The sequence below is a fragment of the Sarcophilus harrisii genome, chromosome 6 (assembly GCF_902635505.1).
Source record: "Sarcophilus harrisii chromosome 6, mSarHar1.11, whole genome shotgun sequence".
In the NCBI taxonomy this organism is placed as follows: domain Eukaryota; kingdom Metazoa; phylum Chordata; class Mammalia; order Dasyuromorphia; family Dasyuridae; genus Sarcophilus; species Sarcophilus harrisii.
In genome coordinates this window covers 112,102,202-112,118,384 of record NC_045431.1, presented here as the reverse complement: position 1 = coordinate 112,118,384, position 16,183 = coordinate 112,102,202, and the positions used below count along the sequence as shown (strand labels likewise).

General features: G+C 35.9%; 1 protein-coding gene across 1 annotated transcript; it reads right to left on the bottom strand.

The window, feature by feature from the left end:
* Positions 1-1,221: 1,221 nt before the first annotated feature.
* On the bottom strand, positions 1,222-15,920 carry LOC100927447 (kelch repeat and BTB domain-containing protein 7-like). The gene is made up of 3 exons (XM_012552095.3): positions 15,759-15,920; positions 3,476-3,670; positions 1,222-3,431 (listed from the first exon to the last, which is right to left on the bottom strand). Exons 1-3 carry the CDS (start codon positions 15,918-15,920, stop codon positions 1,494-1,496), a joined length of 2,295 nt encoding a protein of 764 aa, XP_012407549.2. The 3' UTR covers positions 1,222-1,493.
* Positions 15,921-16,183: the final 263 nt, after the last annotated feature.

Here is a 16,183-nt window from a genome sequence, read left to right as displayed (position 1 = left end):
CCAAACTAACTAGGAATTCTTCTAATGTATTTTAATTACAAACAATGAAAGTCTTATGTTTAGAAATATTCTTGTAAAATTGTTTAAAAATTGCCTTTGTAAGACTTTTTTTTTAGAATTTCTATTTCTAAATACAAATGATTGATATCTTCTGTCTCCTTAACCTTAATTATTTTTTTCAGAATCATATAATCTTAACATTGCTATGAGATATCAGAAGCATATTGATAAAACTTGTTTATGACAAAAGTTTTCACTAAAATGTACTGAAGTATAGACTTGCCCTTTCAGTCTTTGCTTTCCTGTTACTAATAAAATGTATACTGGCTTTTCTAAGGAATTCTTAAATAACTCTCTAGATATCTTCAGTGGTTAAAAAGCTCAAGAACTGATTTTGTCTTATGCAACTTCTTACTATTTTTTGTACTACCCTATGAAACCAGAAGAAGTCTAACCTGTCTTTACTATGAAAGTCCTTTAAATACTTAAAGGCAACAATGATGCTCTTTACCCTTCCCCTCACTCTCCTCCCCCAGCCTTCATCTTTCCTCAGCTAAACATATTCATATGGCATATTAACCTTTTGAATATGTTCATATTATTAATGCTTTTCATACAATGTATTGCTAAGAATGGGACATAGTACTTCTTGTGTTTGTGTGTTTAATGAAATGATTATCTATACTCTTTAAGTTTGTTCTCAAGAACACAAATGCACCCCAATGTTATAGAATATTATTGTGCTATAAAATGATAAATATGACAAAAATATGATTTTGCAAATTTATCTAAGATTTCAAATAATGCATTTTACTTTAAAATATATAAGAAAAAATTACATTGGTACTTTGGATAATCCACTATTTATTATCTGAAAGAAAAAATATACCTTTAAACATTCTTTCCAACAATCCTATTTCCCCCAGGTTCCTAATATGAAATCACAATCCAGTCTTTCAAATGTTACAATGGTTATGGCAATTCAGTTTTAAAATGAATAGCAAGCTAAATTCTTCAGGCTTATCAAAGCATAAACATACTAACAAAAATGAAATGAATCCGTTAGAACAGCAGATGATTAAATACTGAGAAAACAGCCTTGTTACCTTACCATCTAGCTTATTTTGCATAGCATTTTACAATTAAAGGTAAACCCTGGACTTCTTTCTTTAGCACAGTAAATTAGTAAATAGGTTGCATTTCTTTGATCTGTAATTTTAGAAAATATTTATGCTTAAATCTTGTAATAATACAATACATTAATATTTCCAAATACTGTTCCCTACTAAACCAAATCAGCTGTTTCAACTTGTTTTGTAATTGGGTGGTAGAGGGAAAAATGGTGGGTGGGTGAACTACTAAAATACATTCCATACCAATAAACTATTCTTCCCAATAAAGATCTTTAAAATGAACCCTGCTGCATAAAATGCATTCCCTCTGGGTGCCACTTCTACCCACACTTCATCTTCTGAGAAGGAACTGGAACTTCCTTACTCCAAGACCAGTTCACCGAGTTCTTCTAAGTCCCAGTCAGTCCAAACGTCATCTTCCTCCGTGATGAAACTCTGTCCAGGCCCAAGGCAGGAAGGGTAGACCCGGGCAGAAAGGCAGATGAAGTACGGGTCAAACTGCAAAAGTCCAAACATAGTACCTATGTTAACCCAGCAGTCGTCACTGGGTTCATATTCGTACACGTTGATACCGTTCTTATTCCACTGGGGGACGGTGGAGGTGATGAGCAGTAATTTTTGTTCATGCTGGACAATCTGGTAGTTGTAGGTATCCACATCCAAGGGAATATCACTGATGCGCCTCCACTCTCCCCGGGGTGGGTTGTAGACCTGCATGACTGGGACGTCACAGATGCAGTAGATCTCCTCGTTGAAGACACAAGCATCCTGGAAATCACTGTCTTTGAGAGAGGGGCAGTTCAGCCACTGGTTGCAACTGGGGTCATAGCAGAGCATCCGTTTATTATCAATTGCGTAAAGATAGTTGTGAAACGTGATTAATTCAAAGGAATAGAAGGAATGTGGCACTGGGGCCACCAGGACCCACTGGTTCCTCTGGATACTGTAGCATTCCACCTCCTTCAATTTCACTCCTGTCACTGGGTCGCGGCCTCCCACGATGTAAATGTAGCCATTGAGGTAGGCCGAGTCCATGCCCTCTCTGCAAATCAGGCAGTCAGCCAGTTGTTGCCAACTATTCTGGGCAGAATTATAGACCCAGAGCTGCTTCTTGGGCTGGGCAGTCAGGTAGATGTCATTGTCTGGGGATACACAGACAGCAGAGAAAGTGATAGCCTTGCTGTGGGCAAGGCTGATCAGAGGCGACGTCATGGTGTAGATGTCCCCCAAGTACGGGTCATAGAACAAGAAGGGATCCTTGGGGTGTCCTAAAAAGATGATCATCTCCTTGGCCATCGTGCCTATCCTGCGGGCCGGGCTCTCTGCCACAGGACCACTGGTGCTGCCAGGGGCCGGCAGGGCGGGCTGGGGGGTCTTGACTATCATGTCCCCATAGCGAGTACGCAGGGCAGCTTCGATGAGTCCAGGGCAGTAGCGCTTGATGAAGGGTTTGGCACACAGTCTTTCCAGGTAGGCCCTGTCACGATCTCCAAAATGGAGCCAGCGCACACAGCGGAGCACGTCGGGGGCACTGGGGCCACGCTCCAGGGGAGAGGCCTCCAGCCATTGCACAGCCACAGTGCACACAATGCGCTCGCTGTTCACGTCCAGGCTGTCCAGGCACAGCACCTCCTGCATCTGGGCCAAACTCAGCTCAGCCAGGGATTCTTCCCCACCAGGGCAAGGAGCCCCGCTGAGCAGGGAAAAATTACGTGCCATAAAGGCCAAAGCCTTGGCGCGCAACTGCGGGTGGTTGAAAGCATCGGCGAAAATGAGGATGGAGGCACAGTTGGCCACGTCCAGGCGGCGGGCGAGGAAGGTGGCGCAGGCCTCGCGCACATATTCAAGTTGCAGCATGTCAGCTGTGGCATACAGCTGCTGCACGTTGGTCTCGCTCACCGACACGCGACCTGTGTAGCAGTAGTCCAGCAGCATTGCCAGCGATTCGGCATCCACATCGTGCATGGTCACGCGGGATTGCTGGCTCTCGAACAGACCACCCATGAACATACTCTTGAAGTAGGGGCACGCAGCTGCCAGCACGCTGCGATTGCATGCAAAGAGCCGGCCTGTGCCAGGCTCCCCGCCGGGTGCTGCCACTTCGATAGTTACGTCGCACAGCAGCCGGGCATCATAGAAAGACTTGAGCTGGGCCAGCAGAGCTGGGCCGTGGGCCGTGTCTTCCAACTCTTCAGGTCCGGAGAAAAAGGACGAGACCGAAGATCCGGCCATCTTCCTGGGCCGCCTTCCCCCACTGGGGTGGGGCAGGCTGCAGGAGCATGGAGGCTCTTCCTGGGACTGCGTGGTGGCGGTGGTGGTGGCGGAGGCGGAGGCGTGGGTGCCGGGCCGGGGTTGGGGTTGGGGTTAAGACTGGGACTGGCTATGTGGGTTGTCTCCTCGCTCAGAGGCCAGCTGCCGCTACCACACTGAGCTGCAGTGCTGCTCGAGTCTTGCCGCTGGCTTCTCTCTCTGGCCGAGCCGCCCCAGAGCTGGATGCACAAGTTTCTCTTGCTCCAGTCTCTCTCTGGCTTTAAAAGCTTCAAGGGAGGTGTGAATTCGGATTATCTCATACTAAACGCTGAAAATTTCCCAAACGTGTGAACACCAATGAGTACTTAAATACTTCTTGCTTTTATGAGCTCTCTAAAGGTGTGAACACAAGCATTGTTTCTATCAGTATTAGCAACTTATCACCTTGTAAGGATTCACTCTAAGGTGTGAACCAATAAGCACTGTATCAATTCCATTGAGTTAACTCCAGGATTCTGACATCTCCCTTGAGTTTTCACCTTGTTTCTAGTTGAGTTGACACTAGGATTCCAACAATATGACACATGGAAAATATATGAACTTACACAAATTTAAGTAAGTGGAAATGGGTGGAGGGATACCACAAATCAGCCAAAATAAATTTTGGAAAATTAAAAATTAAAATGATGAGTTATTGAACCATATTATACATTTTTCCCAGTCTTCCCATGATCATATAATCATTTGTCTTCTCCTTCTATACTTTGTCTCTACTCTCCTTATTCCTCTTCCTTGCCCTGACTTTTTTGTGTTTATTGTATTTACCACCTAAATCATCTGATTATTCACTTTTATTTACATCATCCATTTTCTGTTATATAATTATGGTTATCCTATAAAGATCTGCTTCCTCCTCTTCCTCCTTCTGTTTCTCCTCTATACTTTGTTCTTAGGATTCATTTAATATAGATTCAATCACCACATCTATTTGAGTTTTAAATCCTTCTTGAGAATCTTCCTTCATTTGTCAACCAAATGTACACACACACACAAATACATGTATTTGTGATTGAATATGATAGAGAAAAATATTGATGCTAATGTTCTACTGGTGAAGTTTGGGACTGTCCAACTGTTCTGGAAAATAATATGAAACTATGCCTAAAGGATATCAAATTTTGTATAATCTGTGAAAAAAAAAGGGCTTATGCCAATTCTTTTTGTGGTGATAAAGAACTGGGAATTGAGGAAGTCTGATGAACTCAGAGTTCAGATTGAAGCGTTTTTTTTTTTTTTTTTTTTTTAACTTTCATTTCCTGTGTGTCTTTGTATTTTCTTTTTTTTTCACAACTTAACTAATATAAAAATATCTTTAGTAGGATTTCACATCTATAATTCTTACTCTATTGCTTGCTGTCAATCAGTATGGGAGAAATGAGAACGAATTTACAACTCAAATTAACAAAAGAAGTTTTAAAAAGTTAAATTAAATTAAATATGTTATTTTCAAAAGCTGTTCTTGTCTTGGTTTCATTCTGAACCTTGTTCATTTCAGTTCCATGATTTTAAAATAGTTGAATGACCTTCTTTTAAAAAAAACAACAATATTTTATTTTCCAAATACATGTAAAGATAGTTTTCAACATTCATTTTTGTAAGGCTTTGTGTTTTAAATTTTTTTCTCTTCCTCCTTTACCTTCTCACCCTCCAAAACAGTAAGTAATCTGATATAGGTTAAATGTATACATTTGTTTTAAACATATTTCCATATTTGTCATGCTGCATAAAGAAAACTGACCAAAAAGGGGGAAAAAAATCAGAGAAAGTAAACAAACAAAAAGGGAGAAATGGAAAATATTATGCTTCAACCCATATTCAATGACTCTTTTCTTATTTATTGATCCTTTATTGATCCTATCAATTACCTCTCTTCAAATGGAAAGGGACCTGTGTGTGTGTGTGCGTGTGTGTGCGTGCATGGGTGCGTATGTGTGCGTGCATGCGTGCGTGTGTGTGTGTGTGTGTTTGATAATGTTCAAGAAAAACAATTTCCCATTTGACTATGTACATAGGCAAGTGGGAAACTGTTTTGTTTGAATAATATAGTATCTTTGTAGACTATAAATATGTGGATTTGTGTGACAATGTGTGTCTGTGTATATACACAGTATACACAGTAAAGTCTGAGATCCTGAGATCGATAGTGGTAGGGGTGGGGAAAATCTGACAAAAAAGACAGACTAGGGGAGACAATAGGCAGAAGTAAAACACTGTTGAAGAGGGAAAGGATAATAGGAGAGAGGGGAGAAACAAGAGGAAAAATAAAATGCAGAAAAATACAGTTAATAATCATAAACTGAATTTGAATGGGATGTGATCTGCCATAAAACTGAAGCAGGTAGCAGAGGGGATCAAAATCCAAAATTCTAAAATATGCTGTTTAAAGAATTTAATTTGAAACAGAGACCCACACAGAGTAAAACAAGGTGCTGGAACAGAATCTGTTATGCTTCATCTAAAGAAAGAAAAAAAAAAAAGAAAAGTAGAGGCAGAAATTATGATTTCAGACAAAGTAAAAGCAAAAATAGAACTAAGGAATTTAACAACATTTTGTTAAAAAGTTAATATAGACAATGAAGCAATACCAATACCAAACATCAATGAAGCAAGTGGCATAGCATCCTAATTCTTTTTTTTTTAATATTTTATTTTCCCAGTTACATATAAAACAATTTGTATTTAAAATTTTCAGTTTTCAGTTGAAATTGTGGAGGACAATTCAGCTTTTTCTGAGCATATTCTGTATAACATTTCCCAAGAAATAATAGAATTCCATCACAATCATATACCACAGTGCAGCCATTTCTCAATTAATGGGGATCTCTTCAATTTCCAACTCTCTGCTCTGAGAAAAGAAAGAAATTACTATAAATATTTTTGTATTTATAGATCCCTGTCCCTTTTTTAAAATCTCTTTTCAGATATATGCCTAGCAGTGGTATTGTTTTCTATTTTTAACTCTTTTGATTTTGTTTCATTTTTTCTTGTTTTTTCATAAAGTTGTTGGAATCCTAGTGTCAACTCAACTTAAAACAAACTGAAAACTCAAGGGAGATGTCAGAATTCTAGTGTTAATTCATTGGAATTGATACAATGCTTATTGGTTCACACCTTAGAGCGAATCCTTATAAGGTGATAAGTTGCTAATACTGATAGACAATAATGCTCCTGTTCACACCTTTAGAGAGCTCTTATAAGCAAGAAGTATTTAAGTATTCATTGGAGTTCACACGTTTGGGAGATTTTCAGGGTTTAGTATGAGATATCTGAATTCACACCTCCCTTAAAGTTCTTAGGCCCAGAGAGCACTCTGGGAGATAGCCCATAATCCCATTCTCTCACAGGAGGAGTTAACCTTTGGGAGATCATATATATAGAGGAAGCTCTTAGAGCTTCAAGGAAGTTACTGGGAAACATTCCCAGGGGTGGGAGAGGAGCACTCTGGGACAGACACAGAGCACTCTGGGAGATACGGAAGCCCAGAAGCCCTCTCTCGGAGGCAAAACAGATCCACCTTGGTGCTGGCAGAGGCAGAAGCAAAGGACAGAGCTGCAAGAGCTCTTAGAACCAAGCAGAGAGATAGGCCTCAACTAACTGGGCTATTTTGGAAGGAGAAAATAAACGGGCCTTGAAGTTCTAAGAGCTTCCTCTATATATATATATGATTTTGAAAATTGAAAATAGGCAAACATAAAGAATCATAAGCAAAATCATGTAGACCCAATTTCAGAGAAATTCAAAGAAAACTTAAGTTCTATAGAATTAGAAAACAAATTTGTATATTTATACTTTTACCATGTTTAACATATATTGGATTAATTGCTATATATGGGAGGGGGTGGGGGAAAGGGGCAATTGGAACATAAGGTTTTGCAAGGGTCAATGGTGAAAAATTGTCCTTGCACATTTTATATATATATATATATATATATATATATATATATATATATATACAAAGCATAAATTTAAAAATATCCTGTATTTATAGTTTGAGGATGAGAATGGAAGAAATGTTGCAAAAGAGGTATGCGACCTGGATATAGAAATGATCAAAGTATTTATGTGCATGTGCACACACACGGGCGCGCGCGCGTGTGTGTGTGTACATAGATATTGTATGTACCTGTATATATATTTTATATATATAATTCACAATACCACCAAAATGTGTGTATGTGTAAGGAATAAACAGAATCATAGATGACTAGAGTCAAAAAGATCTCAAAATTCATCTAGGTCAAAACATTACAGACAAAAGATCACTTTTCCCAACATTTACAATATCATTAATAGATGATCTTGAAACTATTGCTTGAAAATTTGAAAATTTCCTGGTAGGGAAAACCATTACTTTTTCAGGAATCCTATTACACTTTTGGGTAGTTCCAATCATAAGGCATGCTTCTCTAAATTAGGGAATAGTAATAAAATAAAATAAATGAGTGAATGAATAATAAGAAAATCTTTAAGATTAGTAATGGCTTTTCTTTTCATGTTTATATTCTTGAAACTAACATGTTTCACACATTAATACTTAATAAATGTTTCCTATTTATCCATCTGTTCAAATTTAAAGATGTTCATTTATTTTTCTAATATGTGAAATGCATGAACACATATATACACACATACAACACACATATATATTCATATGTACACATTATATATAACTAAGTTTCTCTAATGCTGTAATTGTTTAAGTACAGACTGTGACCCTGAATTAGTAAAACTAATTAAGGACTTTTCCAATTTTCTGACCTGGGCCATGTTTTTATCTTTTTAGGCAAACTAATAGGGCTTGCTATATTAATGTTAAACTTAGTGACACTAGATAATTAGGTTACTGCATCTCAGAATTCCTGAACTTTTGAATCCAATATTTAGCCTCCTTGGTAGCAGAGCTTATCAGGAATAGATCATTGCATATAGCAAAAATCAACTTCTTTTAACAAAATGTTTATTTATTTTATACATTTCCTGCTTTCAAGGGTTAAAAATCACTGAAATATGTTAAGGCAATGTGGTTTTCAAAAGAACACATTACCAATTTGGGTAATATACAAAGGCTTCTTGAAGTAGGCAGGATGTAATATCAATCTTGGAGGAAGATAAAGATTCAGAGAGAAAATGTTGAAGGGAGAAAATATATCAGAAATAGTTAGATAACTTGAATAGATATATGGATATTAGAGATGAGATGTCAAATTCAGGGAACAGTGAATATAATTCAATTTTATTAAACCATAGACCAAACAGATGGAAGTCACATGAAATAAGATTCTACTGGTACATTGGAGTCAGACTATTTTTTAATTTTTTGAATGTTATGCTAAGAACTTTAAATATTATTCTATAAGCAAAAAAGAAACCACTAAAAATCATTGAAGAGAGGAGGTAATGTATATGATCAATCATGTAACTTAGAAAGTTGATTTTGCCCTGGTGAGAGGAACTGATTTGAAAGAAATAAATTGACAGATCATAATAATTTATCTCCCTTCTTCCAGTTTTCTCTTCTACAGGTTAAGCATCACTTATTATATTAAAAAAACAAACTTTTTTTAGTCTCCATTTTCTTATGGCAATAATTGTCTTCCTCTGAAAACTTCCAATCCTTTCAATGTCCTTCCTAAAATTGGTAATGAATACAATACTCTAATATATTGAGATTAATGATATAAATGGAAAAAACAAATATCAGCTCTCCCCTAAAAGAGCTTGCAAACAAATAGGGAGATACGACATCCATAGGAGTATCGTATAAATAAACAGGAATTATTATTATCTTTTTGTTTGTTTGTTTTTTCCAAATAAATATATGAAGAAGTTTGTTGATGAGTAGTACTATCTGATCTCTCATAAGAACATTGGATTTTAGAAATGTATAGTAAAGATTTTGTTAGGTGTCCGACTGCTGTTTCCCAAGTAACATATCTGGAGTTTGTTTAACACTAAAAATTCACTCAGGTAATGGTTGTGATAGATAGGTTTATTAGGGGTGTGTGTGAGTAGGTTGTATGAATGGGAGGGCTAACCTTGATTTAATTCATCATATAATATATGATGATATACTATTGGAATCTTTACTAAAGTGTTAAGACATTTCTTTACAAAGTGTTAAAGACAGTAGAGTTAATTTAATCTTAGAAAGAATTATTTTGGGCCAGAACTTGAAACAAGATGCTAAGTGGAACTGATTGAACAATGCTTGTGTTCACACCTTTAGAGAGCTCAAGTATCTAAGTACTCAATGGAGTTCACACAAGAGTTCAGGGCTAGAGAGCTGGACAACCTAGGACCAGAGGCTCTGGGAGATAGCCAGAACCCTCAAGAAGGAGGTTAACCTTTGGGAGATCACATAAATGAGCAGCTCTTGAGCGATAGGAGAAATTTTTTCGAACATCAAGGCTCTGAGACAGAACACTCTGGAAGAAAAGACCCCACAACTGAATTGAAGCCTGATCAGCTGGCTGAGTTTGAAGAAAGCAGGGCTAGTTAACTGCAAGTGAAAAGCGGCAAGATCTCTGGAGACAGGCAGAGATGGGCTAACTAACCGGCTAATTTGTAGGAGAAATAACGTTTGCATTTTACAGCTGGCTCTGATTTTGGATTAATTATTAATTCCAACTGACTAAGGCTGCCTCTCGAGAAAACTCAACTAATATGCCAGTGTATATAAGGAGCAGATTTGTAAATTAGTATTGGCTAGTTTCTGTTATACTGACAAGTGAAAGGATTTTCTTATGCCCATTTCAATTCATTCTTTAAAAAAAAACTTTATTGACAGAGACCAATATGGTAACTTTTACACTTTATCCTTGTACTATTCTGTTCTGACTTTTTCTCCCTCTACTCTCTAGATGGCAGTCTAATGTTAAATGGTCTGAGATCTTAGATGTAATTATATTGTGTAAACCGAAGAGTTCTTGCTCAGAAATTGTTTAGAATATAATAAGCGGAAGAAGACAATTGCAAACAGTTTACATTCATTCCTAGGTTCTTCTTTGGGTAGCTGTTTCTTCATCCTTAATCAATTCAGAGCTGAATTAGATCTTTCTTGTCAGAAGAGATCCATTTCTGTCAAATACATCCTCATATGGTCATTGTCTTGAAGTATATAATGATCTCCTGGTGCACTATTTACTCATACATCAGTTCATGTAAGTCTCTACCTTTGAATTCCTGTGTTCAATACCTTACTCAACCATTTCTCTCAATTGATGGGCATCTATTCATTTTCCAGCTTCTAGCCACTACAAACAGGGCTGCCACAAACATTTTGGCACATAGTCCCTTTCCTTTCTTTAGTATCTCTTTGGGGTAGAAGCCCAGTAGAAACACTGCTGGCTCAAAGGGTATGCACAGTTTGATAACTTTTGAGCATAGTTCCAAATTGCTCTCCAGAATGGCTGGATGTGTTCACAGTTCCACCAACAATGTATCATTGTCCCTGTTTTCCCACATCCCCTCCAACATTCTGCATTATCTTTCCCTGTCATTCTAGCCAATCTGACAGGTGTGTAGTGGTATCTCAGAGTTGTCTTAATTTGCATTTCTCTGATCAATAGTGATTTGGAACACTCTTTCAAATGAGTGGTTATAGTTTCAATTTCATCATCTGAAAATTGTCTGTTTATATCCTTTGACCATTTATCAATTGGAGAATGGCTTGATTTCTTATAAATTAGAGTCAATTCTCTATATATTTTGGAAATGAGACTTTTATCAGAACCTTTGACTGTAAAAATATTTTCCCAGTTTATTGGTTCCCTTCTAATCTTGCCTGCATTAGTTTTGTTTGAACAAAAGCTTTTCAATTTGATATAATCAAAATTTTCTATTTTGTAGTCAATAGTGATGTCTAATTCTTCTTTGGTTATAAATTCCTTCCTCTTCCACAGGTCTGAGAGTTAAACTATCCTATGCTCTTCCAATTTATTTATGATCTCATTCTTTATGTCTAGATCATGAACCCATTTTGACCTTATCTTGGTGTACGGTGTTAAGTGTGGGTCAATGCCTAATTTCTGCGATACTAATTTCCAATTTTCCCAGCAATTTTTGTCAAATAATGCATTCGTATCCCAAAAACTGGGGTCTTTGGGTTTGTTAAACACTAGATTATTAAAGTTATTGGCTATTTTGTCCTTTGAACCTAACCTATTCCATTGATCAACTAGTCTATTTCTTAGCCAATACCAGATGGTTTTAGTAACCACTGCTTTTAATATAATTTTAGATCTGGTACAACTAGGCCACCTTCATTTGATTTGTTTTCATCAATCCCCTTGAAATTCTTGACCTTTTGTTTTTCCATATGAACTTTGTTATTATTTTTTCTAGGTCATCAAAATAGTTTTTTGGGAGTCTGATTGGTATAGTGCTAAATAAATAGATTAATTTAGGTAGTATTGTCATCTTTATTATATTTGCTCACCCAATCCAAGAGCATTTAATATTTTTCCAATTGGAAATTGGAAATTATTTACTTAATTTGTGTGGAAAGTGTTTTGTAGTTTTGCTCATAAAGTTTCTGATTTTCCCTTGGCAGATAGATTCCTAAATATTTTATACTATCAGTAGTTACTTTAAATGGGATTTCTCTTTGTAAATCTGACTGTTGGATTTTGTTAGTGATATATAAGAATACTGATAACTTATGTGGGTTTATTTTATAACCAGCAACTTTGCTAAAATTGTGGATTATTTCTAATAACTTTTTAGTAGAATCTCTGGGGTTCTCTAAATATACCATCATATCATTAGCAAAGAGTGATAATTTGGTTTCCTCATTGCCTATTCTTATTCCTTTAATCTCTTTCTCAGCTCTTATTGCCAAAGCTAACATTTCTAATACAATATTAATTAGTAACGGTGATAGTGGGCGACCTTGTTTCACTTCTGATCTTATTGGGAATGGTTGCAGTTTGTCCCCATTACATATGATGCTTACTGCTGGTTTTAAATAGATGCTACTGATTATTTTAAGGAAAAGTCAATTTTTTCCTATACTCTCAAGTGTTTTTAATAGGAATGGATGTTGGATTTTATCAAATGCTTTTTCTGCATCTATTGAGATGATCATATGTATTTTGTTAATTTGGTTATTAATATGGCCAATTATGCTGATAGTTTTCCTAATATTAAACCAGCCCTGCATTCCTGGTATAAATCCTACTTGGTCATGGTGAATTAACCTGGGGATGATTTTCTGTAGTCTTTTTGCTAATATTTTAAGACTTTAGCATCAATATTCATTAGGAAGATTGGTCTATAATTTTCTTTGTTTTCAACCTCCCTGGCTTAGGTATCAGTACCATGTCTGTGTCATAAAAGGAATTTGGTAGGGCTCCTTCATTCCCTACTTTTTCAAATAGTTTATAAAGCATTGGGACTAATTTTTCTTTGAATGTTTGGTAGAATTCACATGTAAATCCATTTGGTCCTGGGGATTTTTTTTTTTCGGGAGTTGATTAATAGCTTGTTCTATTTCTTTTTCTGAAATGGGACTATTTAAGCAATTTACTTCCTCCTCTGATAATCTGTGAAGCCCATATTTTTGGAGGTAGTCATTCATTTCATTTAGGTTGTCAAATTTATTGGCGTAAAGTTGAGCAAAGTAACCCCTTATTATTTCTTTAATTTCCTCTTCATTGGTGGAAAGTTCTCCCTTTTCATTTTTAAAACTACTAATTTGATTTTCCTCTCTCCTTTTTCTAATCAGATTTACCAAAGGTTTATCAATTTTATTTGTTTTTTCATAAACCTACTCTTAGTTTTATTTATTAGTTCAATAGTTCTTTTAGTTTCAGTATTATTAATTTCTCCTTTTAATTTTAGAATTTCAAGTTTAGTAATTGATTGGGGGTTTTTAATTTGGTATTTTTCTAGCTTTTTAAGTTGCAAGCCCAATTCGTTGACCTTCTCTTTCTCTATTTGTTCAAGTAAACCTCTAAGGATATAAAGTTTCCCCTTATTACTGCTTGGCTGCATCCCACAAATTTTGCTATGATGTCTCACCATTGTCATTATCTTGAGTGAAGTTATTAATTGTGTCTATAATTTTTTGTTTCACCCAATCATTCTTTAAGATGAGATTATTTAGTTTCCAATTACTTTTTGATTTATTTACACCTAACATTTTGTTGAATATAGTTTTTATTGCATTGTGATCTGAAAAGAAAGCATTTACTATTTCTGCCTTCCTGCATTTAATTTTGAGGTCTTTATGTCCTAATATATGGTCAATTTTTGTGTAGGTTCCATGAGCTGCTGAGAAGAAAGTATACTCCTTTCTATTACCATTCAGTTTTCTCCAGAGATCTATCATACCTAGTCTTTCTAATATTCTATTTACCTCTTTAATTTCTTATTTTTTTTGTGATTTGATTTATCTCAATCTGAGAGTACAAAATTGAGGTCTCTGGCTATTATAGTTTTGCTGTCTATTTCTTCTCGTAACTCTCTTAACTTCTCCTTTAGGAAGTTAGATGCTATACCACTTGGTGCATATATGTTTAATACTGATATTGCTTCATTGTCTATAGCACCTTTTAGCAAGATATAGTTTCCTTCCTTATCTCTTTTAATTAGATCAATTTTTGCTTTTACTTGATCTGAGATAAGGATGGCTACCCCTGCTTTTTTTTACTTCACCTGAAGCAGAATAGATTCTGCTCCAGCCTTTTACCTTTACTCTGTATGTATCTCCCTGTTTTAAATGTTTCCTGTAAACAACATATTGTATGTAGGGTTCTGACTTTTGATCCAGTCTGCTATCCACCTCCTCTTTATGGGGGCGTTCATCCCATTCACATTTACGGTTAAGATATAAGTAATCCTTTAAATCATGTTTTTAGATGAGTATTTATAGCTTTTATGTCCTCCTCTGAAAACTATTCCTTCCTATTTTGATAATTTAACAATTGGAGAATAAATATTTTTAATATAAATTTGAATGTTTCATATATATGTGAGAGATGAATACTATTTTTGAATTTGAATATGAATTTATTTATTTAATATTTTTCCCTAGTTATATTACAAATTTTATTTACATTTTTAAAAGATTTTGGAGTTCTTAGTTCTCATCCTTATTCTCATCCACAATTAAGAAACCACATGTAAAGTTATGCAAACCATTTCCATAAAAGTCAGATTGTGAAATAAAACATAGATCTACCACCCTAATGAAAAATTTAAAAAAATAACAAAAAAAAAAATAAGTTGAGAGAGAGAGAGAGAGAGAGAGAGAGAGAGAATAAGAATGAGAATGTTTCAATCTGTATTCAGACAAATCTGTTCTTTCTCTTGTTATGAACAGGATTTTTCATCATAAGTCCTTCAGAGTAGTCATGGATGATTATACTACTGAGAATAGCTAAGTCATTTATAGTCAGTCATCCCAGAACATTACAATTACTTTATATAAAGGATATTTCACTTTCTTGATGGAGAACTCCCCATGTGTTTGTTTGTTTTTTATTTTTTTTCCTGAGAACATCCTGCTCCTCATTTCCCAGCAATGATCATATTCTATTACAAACACATACCACAGTTTATTGATCTATTTCCCTCAATTTCCAATCCTTTTTTTTTTATCCTTAGAAAAGAGTTGCTATGAATATTACTGTACATATAGGTCATTTTACTTTTTCTTGTTTTTCCCCAAATTTCTTTTGGTATTCATGCCTACTTGTGGTATTGTTAGATTAAAGGATATGCATAAATTTACAGCCCTTTGGGCGCAGATTATAATTTTGGTCATTTACCAGTTGTGGCATGGCTCTAATTTATTTATTTTTTTAAAATAAATTTTGCTCATTTCCCTCTATTTGAGAAATGAGGTCTTGAGGTGAGTCCTTTATCAGACAAAATTGCTGTAGAATTTTTTTTGGAAGTTCCTTATTTTACTTCTACTTTTGGTGCCATTGCTTTCTTTACTCTCTCTCTCCCTCTTTTTACGGATGAGTGATTTATTTTTTTAAATTTCATGTAAGCAACTTAATTCTTATGATTCTCTCTGTTTTTTTGGTCAAAAAAATCCTTCTTTAAGGAGAGAATTCTGGAAAGATGGCAAAGTAGGTCAAAAATTCCAAGTTCTCTCCAGATTATCAAAAATAAAACACAATGGTACCTCAGGATAAATACACAATGCTATGTGTAAATAAAAGTTGGAGATTTGGGACTTCTGGTCAAGATTGTGAAGAGGACACACACATTTACTTAAGCTCCATCTTTTCTCTCAGAATAATTTATTTCATGACAAGTCTCGGAATTAGTGATTGATTGGAAAAAAAAACCATAAATTATTACCATGAGAAGATATTCTTGAAATTCCCCAGCAAAGGTCTGTTTTTGCTCGTGGGTGGGGATGGTTAGATCAGGGACAAACTGAAGGCAGGTAGTGGCAGCACAACAGATAGAGTAAGGCACAGCTGAGCAGACTAGACGGGGATGGGGTGTAATCTCAGCCATTTCTGTGGGGAGAGCTTTACTACAATGTTGGCTACTTTGCCCTGGAAGCAAGCCAATAGAAAAGCAGAGAAGCTAAAAACACAGGGGCTAAAGACTATAACCCCAAAAAGCTAATGTCTCTTGGGACCTGACCACATCCTGCTGGAGTGTCTCAGCAAGCTCTCAGAATCTCAGAGCATAGATGAAGCACAGCCATTGCTGTCCTGCTAATACCTCACTGTTGCCACCTGCAGTCTGTAGAGGAAGCATGGTAATACCAACCA

Excerpts from the sequence above, each read along its gene's own strand:
- LOC100927447 (XM_012552095.3), bottom strand. The coding sequence starts at position 15,920 with ATGGCTGAGATTACACCCCATCCCCGTCTAGTCTGCTCAGCTGTGCCT. Across the intron at positions 3,671-15,758 it reads TTCAAGAATATCTTCTCATG|CTTTTAAAGCCAGAGAGAGA; the intron begins GTAATAATTTAT and ends CCTCCCTTGAAG. Across the intron at positions 3,432-3,475 it reads CCAACCCCAACCCCGGCCCG|TCCCAGGAAGAGCCTCCATG; the intron begins GCACCCACGCCT and ends GCCACCACGCAG.